The sequence below is a fragment of the Poromitra crassiceps genome (genome assembly GCF_964638095.1).
Source record: "Poromitra crassiceps genome assembly, chromosome: 23".
Classification (NCBI taxonomy): domain Eukaryota; kingdom Metazoa; phylum Chordata; class Actinopteri; order Beryciformes; family Melamphaidae; genus Poromitra; species Poromitra crassiceps.
The window spans coordinates 14,191,577-14,199,394 of NC_139639.1; the positions used below are offsets into that span (position 1 = coordinate 14,191,577).

Sequence of the window (7,818 nt, forward strand, 5' to 3'; positions counted from 1 at the left end):
AATGCCCACTGAATTAGAATCTATGCCAATTCCCTTACGTGTGATAATGTGTCTCATGAGGAGTTGGTTGTCCAAAGCTCTTACCTCTCAGTTTTAAATCCAGGATAGAGTTCGCAAATTTTATCAACCTGCAGATTACACAGTAACAAAACAGATTAAACTGCCAGGGAAATTAATTGCTTCTCAGAAATATTTCAAAGAATAGTTAATGTGTATGCATGAACTTGTAGTTATTATGAATAATTATTACACTGAATACTCGATTTTGATTGGTCAATTTCTGTATAGCAGAATGCTGCTATGTATAACAGACAGTTGCTATGCACGCAGTTCTGATCACACACATATCAATCTGCAAACTAGAGACCATGTTGAAGGGGGTGGAGGGGGGGGGCAATGTATGTATGTGTGTGTGTGTGGGGGGGGGGGGGGGGCTTGCTCAGATAACATCCATCTTCAAACTCAGCCTTCATTTTGCATTTTGATGTCAACTACACACCTGTAAAGTTTAATGACTGTATTTTGCACAGAGCTGAACCTAGCATCCTTGGCCAAAACGTAAACAACCTACCTCTGTTTGTGCTCAATGCTCATGATGAACCTAGCATCCTTGGCCAAAACGTAAACACCCTACCTCTGTTTGTGCTCAATGCTCATGATGAACCTAGCATCCTTGGCCAAAACGGCGGCTGACTGCTGGACTCCTTTCCTGGTGGAGCAAAACTACAGAAAAACATAATTATTAGACCAATTCATCATGAAGCATGTTGCATCCAGTCCAGTCACCCTTAAGAACTCTTAACTAGAGTGTCTGCCTGTGCAATGACATATAAAAACTTCAGAAGGAAAGCAGGGCAAACACAAGAAACTGATGAACACGCAGTTTGCCCCATCTCCCCACCCACCACTAGCGCTGGCTTCTGGTCCGAGTAAGTCTGTATGATGTTGGCCATCTTGTAGTTGAGTGACAGGTCAAACTTGAACTCGGTTTGGTTTGCACTGCAGGGGAATCCCAGCACCACCTTCCTCAGCTTCACTGGACGGTGGCTCTCATCCATTTCCAGATATGTGGCTGGACCGCTCTCGTCACACAGCCAGTCTGCTATCTGAGAACAGGCAAAGAAGTTATTGTTTAATAAGATATACATTCCCACAGTCAGCACACACAAACCACAGCAGAAAGTGCTGGTGATGCATTGGCAGTATGATGCTTCTGTCTATTTTTTTTAATCTCCTTAGTCCATCTGAAAAAAGAGCTTAAAAATGATTGAACAATACAGAGAGGACGATATAGGCGTGCAACTGTGACCATTTTTTTGCCAGGCTCTTTCATGGCCTCTTCTCAGTCACTTACATCAGAGATGTTGGGTATGGTGGCTGACACAGCCACAAACCTCATGGAGAGGTCTCCCTGTGGGTTCCCTGCTGTCCTGGATGCATGCACCGCTTTCATCCTGCTCACCACCACTTCCAGAGTGGCGCCACGGCTCACATCCTTCACCACATGCACCTGGAAACACATGGGCGAAGAAGATCTGTCATCTGGCACAAAAAACATTCAAAAGTTCAACAAGAGAAATGGTGTCTACTCTAGGCAAAGGTTATCCCACACACACACATACACACACACACACACACACACACACACACACACACACACACACACACACACACACACACACGTTTTTTTCTTTCTTCTTCATTTAATTCTAATTTAGGGGTTAGGGTTGATTTATTTATTTATTTTATGACTTGGACATCTCAGACAGCCTCTTCGACATGTTTCTCAAAGAAGTGACAAGTGACAACCAAGTTGTAAGGTGACGCGAGGGTCCCACGCAAGACCGACCCCCCTCTCAAAACACCCCAATCAAGAATGGAATTATAATAGGCTATTCTTGATTTTTTCTTTTACAATTTTATCCAAAATGGAAAAGGAAAAGGAATCCAGCCACATGCTGTCATGGCTGGTAACAAGAGGGGGGTGCATTTCATTATCCTTCTGGACTATCAAGAGAGGTTGGATCCACCATCAGAGGACCTGTGTCTGTAGGCCAGTGATGTTTCATGGTGCAAACTTCAAGCCTCAAGTGAACAAACTGCTGAGGACAGAGGATAAATGAACCATGCTGTACCATCACATAATGTGGCATTAATAAAACACAGAATTGGCACATAAGCACACTGTGCAGAGTGCATGGTGAGTATCCAACATACTACAAGCCACATGAGGTCTTATAAACTATGAGCTGGCAAACCAAATGCTGGTCAAACACACTAACCTCATCGATGAGGAAGAGTCTGACGTGCTGCATTAGACAGTTATCCTTCCATTTCCTTGTCATGACATCCCATTTTTCCTGAAAGATAAATGTACTAACATTAAACTGTTAAAATTCTTATTCTCTAGTTATAATATTTCTATCAAAACAAATACTAGTATTGATCTTCATCCATTTTCAAACTTCTCCCTAAACTCCTGTGGCATTTGTTTGAGCAATGGGAGAGACCCAATCCAGCGTCACACACCGGCGTGGTCATGATGATGTGGGCGTCCTGCATCTCAAAGATGTCGTCGATCTCCGTGTCGCCGGTCAGCTCCTTGCAGCGCAGCCCAAGGGGACCAAACTTCCGGTTCCAGTTCTCAAAGAACTGACTGCACAGAGCTTTGATGGGAGCCACTGGTCAGAACAAAGGGTGAAGAATCTCTTTATCAGACTGGCCTCGAAATCTCACAAACACCCTAAAGGTACCGTAGTATAACTGAACTTTTTAAATCCAATGCCATACCTGTTAAACTCTCCCAAAATCAGTGTGAATCTATAGATTTGTAAGGCCAAATCTAGTCGCACTGGGGCTTTAGTTGAATTTTGAAAGGGTCTCTAAGAGGTATTATGCTCACTATAGACAGCTTTGACATCTCTCCAGGGCTCTGAGGTCTGCATTAGTAGGCGGATGATGGCCAACTCAAACAGCACTGTTTTACCAGATCCAGTAGGGGCAGAGGCCACAAAGTTCTTACCCGTGTAAAGAACCTGTGAATAAAGCAAAGTTGCGGAGAAAAGCCCAGCAGCCCTTATAAAAGTTTGTGATAACTATGCTCAATATTCTGTTCTTGCAGACAGTGTAAATCGAGAGGATAAAAAAAGACTTTGTTTGCTTACATCATCCAGGGCTTTGGACTGAACATAGTTGAAAAAGGGGAACTCTTTGAAGACGGATCTGAACTTAGCTGCTGTGTTGGTGTGATTCAGGAAATCCAACCACATCCCTGGTACAATTGCATTCCATGCATTCCAGCATAATTTAGACACTGTTTAAATCTTAAATTTGACTCGCAGGACAAAAAGGATACGGATTTCGGAGACTGGTCGCAAAACACCGGACCCAGAAGACCCTAAAGAGCGGACAATCCACAAAGACATTATATTTCCAATCATACTCTTAGTACAATATCCACTGACAAACCGAGCCCAGTTTAGAGCAGGACGCGGACTGCATAATCGGGCACGTTGGTCAAATGCCCGGTGGCCTGGCATTTTTTTTTTTGTGCCCGCAGTCAGGCCACTCACTGAACAGCAGGCCAGGCAATATATATATATATATATTGTGCCTGCAGTCAGGCCACTCACTGAACAGCAGGCCAGGCAGGCCACTGAGGCCAGTAGTTTTCCTATTTGCGCGGATAGCAGCCAGCAGACAGGCAGGAATGAGTTAACTTGTCAATCAGACTTGTCCCAGCCCAGGCCACTCGAGGTATTATTATACCTCCACCACTTGAGGACATATTATACTTGCAGTTATCTAGGCAATGTTGATGTTTCTATTAGTGAACAAATAGGTAACATGTATCATCGCGTTAGCATTATATTCACTAAATCTTGCTTCAAACGACCCAGATGCGCACCTGGCCTGCTTGGTATAAATGCCCGGCCTGAATTATGATCCCAGTCCGCCCCTGGTTTAGAGTAAAGAAGGCTGTTATTGTCCACCACCTAGTGACCACCATGTATCACTACAGTAAAGTGGCCAATGGGGAGAGCTCACCTCATTTCACCTCATCACACGCTAACACACTGTGGCAGCTGCTGCCATGGCGGGATGTGGGCACATTCATTAGCTGCGACACCTCAGAGAAGCTATATGTGTAGTGTTTGGTCAACCAGTAATAAAGCGCGGACACGGCGCTTGTGTGTGACTGGGTCAGCGCAGTGCAGCACCTTGTATGTGGAGCGGCTGAGGCGTCATGGGCGGAACCAGGGCTCTCTTTGTGCCCTTGTCCTGCATCTGGGCGCGTGCCGCCTCCTGCGGGGGGCGGCCACTTGCTGCAGATGAGCCCAGAGGGGGGAAGGAGAAGGGCGGCTTGGGGGAGAAAGGAGGAGCAGCAGCCTGGCTAGCCGTCGCCGGCGGTGGCTGAAGAGGAGGCTCTGTCACCATGGCAACCGGACTGAGGAAAGTTTGAGGTCTGGATGCTGTCTGGCTGCTGCTGCTGCGGAGGTCATTTGTGTTTGACGAGACGCCTCCGCTGTTCGACACCTGACCTCTGAAGGGTTTGAACAAACTGTTGTAGGAGAGAGGCAGAGTTAGGGAGGGAGTGAAGGATTGAGGGAGGACTGGAGAGAGAGAGATCTCGGGGGACTTCTTGGAGGATGGCTTGGCATTATAACCTGACTCTGCCAGATGGGGCGGTAGTTAGGTTATTGGCATGGCATGGTTATATGGCCTCTGGAAACAAGAGAATGAATGGCTTTTTCATTCGAGGATAACATGGGAGAGGAGAATGCAACAATGATATTATATGACATGGAATCCTTTCATTTTCCTGTTATAACTTATTAATGGGGGGAGGATCATGCCTCTTACTGCATCCTTCTCTCTCTCTCTCAATATTTCCTCATTTTGTTTTTGCCCTTTTCACCTTTATTATACATTTAAAAGAAGAAGGGGATAGGAAAGATTGATAGAGAGAAGGGGATGACATGTGACAAAGGTCCTGGGCTGGATTCAAACCGATTCAAACCAAGGACCTAAGTCAAGTGTATCATGAATCCACACATTGTGAGGGTTTAAATAAGTAATCAGCACTAAATCATGTTTTTGAGCTGTAAACATGGGTATGTGGCTTTGATGCAGAAGATCTTCGTTGGACTGCTCGCTAGGGGCTGAAACCTTGGCTGTGTTGCACTTCTGGCCACATCTCAGTCAGTGGTGTCATAGTTTATTTCAACATTTACAGCATCAAATGCTTTGCAATCAGAAAATTGTTGTTACTACTATTAAGTAGAGATGAACAGCAACTATTCGCTCTCACTCCCACTCCCCACCCCACATTTTTCAAAATTGTGTTCCAAGCAGAGACTGTCTGTAAACAGTGTCTTTATGCATTCTTTAAGTCATAATATCCCCCCCAACAAATAATAGACTCTTGCCTTCTACGTAGAGGTGGGCTTTGGTTGAAGTCCATTGACAGACATTTCCTGCTGACGGCCGCATGACCAGAATCCAACGGTGTTTCATCTCCACCTCTGCCACTCTGACAGGCACCCTGGGGGTAATCCATGAACCCTTCACCTCCCCAAAGGGCATCATACCTGCTGCTGCAGCCGCCCTCGTGGCCCTCTATCTCTTTCTCATCATTGTTGAAACTCTGAGAACAGGTGGTTTTTGATGTGAAGACCTTGAAGTCAGCCGGGTGTTTAAAAGGAGGCAGGAATTTCTTGGGCTTCTGTGAGAGAGCTGTGGGAAATATCGAAGAGGGAGACCGACTGATGAAATCGAGTTGTCGGTAGCTGTGATTCAGTGCTGGTTATTTCTGTGCTACTATGGAAATTAGGGTTGGCTTCTTTGTGTCACTTAAAATGAAAGGAAATTAGATATTCACCATTCCAACAATTATACTGATGATTCAAGTCTAGCAATTATGCCAGGGAGTCACAGTTACATTTAAAGGCCTCAATAGGCCAGAGCACTTTACTCAGGTCAAGTGAACAGGATTTGGCCCTAATGCAGAGCCTGACATACTGAATAACGATGAGAGAGACTCTGCCTCCTTCTGGATATCTTGAGTGGCCGGGATCTGAGAAAGAGGCGGAGGCGCCTCCAACTGCCATGGACTGGCCTCTTGGTGCAGCGGCTTTCTGTAGAAAAGGATTCAGAAGGGAACACATTCATTTGACTGAGAGTGAGAGAGAGACACAGAGAGAGAGACAGAGGGGAGATCTTCTACTCACACTTTGTGGACAACAGGCCTGTCAAAAAACAGATTGTCCAGGGACAAGGTGCAGTCATCTGAGTCCAACATCTGATCATTCACATAGGCGTGCACACATCTGAAGGCAAAGAAGGGCAACACACTGTACTGTCACTAGTGTCCCTAACCCAACCCTAACCCTAACCCAAGACTGTGTCTTTGTAACATTAGGCTACTGAACATGGGGGGAAGGGGATATGTGACCCATGTTTCAAACTAGCCAATACATGTATTTGTATACTGTATGTACTAGTATGTGGAAGACACTCAAAACAGTATGAGTGGCTATAATTATATGATGTATTTTGGGTGTAGCTATAGCATTTCCAGTAGCAAATGAGTGAATGAATTTCGGCTAACCTAACATTTGTTGGCCAATTTGTAAACGCTACATATTTTGACATGTCCTCCTAGCTAACGCTGTTATGTCAGTGCTTATGCTTTTATCCTTTTAAAAAGCTAAAACAGACGAAAACTCGGCTTGCTAGCTAATGAACAACCAGCTAACGTGAATAATGTCATTTCACAAGCTAGCTATAGCGTTAGCTTGGCCACTGAAGTTTTCAGTTACTGCCACAACAACCTATGATGACTCACTTGACACGGGCTTAGACACATTTGTCTAAAACTATTTATCTAAAACCGAGACTTCTGCACTATTACTAGTGTAACTTACCCACCTATGATAACTAGTTTAGTGAAACTATGATGAGCTCTTGACCCCGCTCCGTCTGACAGCTTGCTGCCAAGCACCTCCTGACATGACCGCACGAGACCCCGCGAGACATTCCGCTGATGCCGATCTTTTACATGTGGGGGTAGTGGGGTACTGCAAGGTTATTACCGTATTTAGTGTAGAAGTCGTTTTGTTGCAAACAGTAGGCTATAACGTTTACATACAATTCCAAGTAGGCCAGCTGCTGCCCCGTGATACTGATCAAGGGATTCATGTATTTTTTTTATATTCAAAGACAAAAGTGTGTTGTCTACAAAATAAGACACGAGGCAACAATTGATTCAATCAATCACCAGCTAGGAAGGCAACAAAGACCTATGAAAACGACAACCATTTGGGGACTGTGGCAACATCTTTGTTGGGTTGGCATACAATTTTATTTGAGATAGTGCTTCAAGAACACGTTTGACTACTAAAAAAAATATATTATTTAAAAACAATCCAAATGGTGATTCCCCAAGTTTCAATTCAGTATATCAATTAAAATGGTGATTAACCGGCTATCAAACTAAAAAAAAATCTGCCTACAAGAGATGGTCATTAACTCAGGTTTTTTATGCCTCCTATTCTGGAACAAACCATCTCAGCTTTCGGGGGAACATGGCGCCGCCACCGTAACCCTTGATCGCGAAAATACAGGAAAAATAATCGGTGTATTTGTTGTTTATAAAGGCGCTACTTATTAGTTATACTGTGTAACGTAATTATTGGGCGATTTTAGTGTTCTGTTTTGACTATACAGTCGATTGTGTGTATGTTTACCCTTTCGAAAGAAATGACCTGGCCCACACCAGACCACCACGGAAAATGGCGACTGTGAAATGGATGGAAG

The 7,818-nt window shown here is 44.6% G+C and overlaps 1 protein-coding gene across 1 annotated transcript in view; it reads right to left on the reverse strand.

The window, feature by feature from the left end:
* The window catches only part of hfm1 (helicase for meiosis 1), a 15,137-nt gene extending 8,811 nt beyond the window's left edge, over positions 1-6,326 (reverse strand). Inside the window, exons 1-13 of the mRNA XM_083658990.1 lie at positions 6,231-6,326; positions 6,022-6,137; positions 5,430-5,736; positions 4,221-4,561; positions 3,356-3,397; positions 3,165-3,235; positions 2,903-3,035; positions 2,530-2,681; positions 2,283-2,360; positions 1,355-1,510; positions 906-1,106; positions 635-723; positions 85-128 (exon numbers count right to left, since the gene is read on the reverse strand). Of these exons, the coding sequence (XP_083515116.1) occupies positions 85-128; positions 635-723; positions 906-1,106; positions 1,355-1,510; positions 2,283-2,360; positions 2,530-2,681; positions 2,903-3,035; positions 3,165-3,235; positions 3,356-3,397; positions 4,221-4,561; positions 5,430-5,736; positions 6,022-6,137; positions 6,231-6,301 (1,801 nt within the window). The 5' untranslated portion in view covers positions 6,302-6,326. The remainder of the gene's footprint in view (positions 1-84; positions 129-634; positions 724-905; positions 1,107-1,354; positions 1,511-2,282; positions 2,361-2,529; positions 2,682-2,902; positions 3,036-3,164; positions 3,236-3,355; positions 3,398-4,220; positions 4,562-5,429; positions 5,737-6,021; positions 6,138-6,230) is intronic.
* Positions 6,327-7,818: the final 1,492 nt, after the last annotated feature.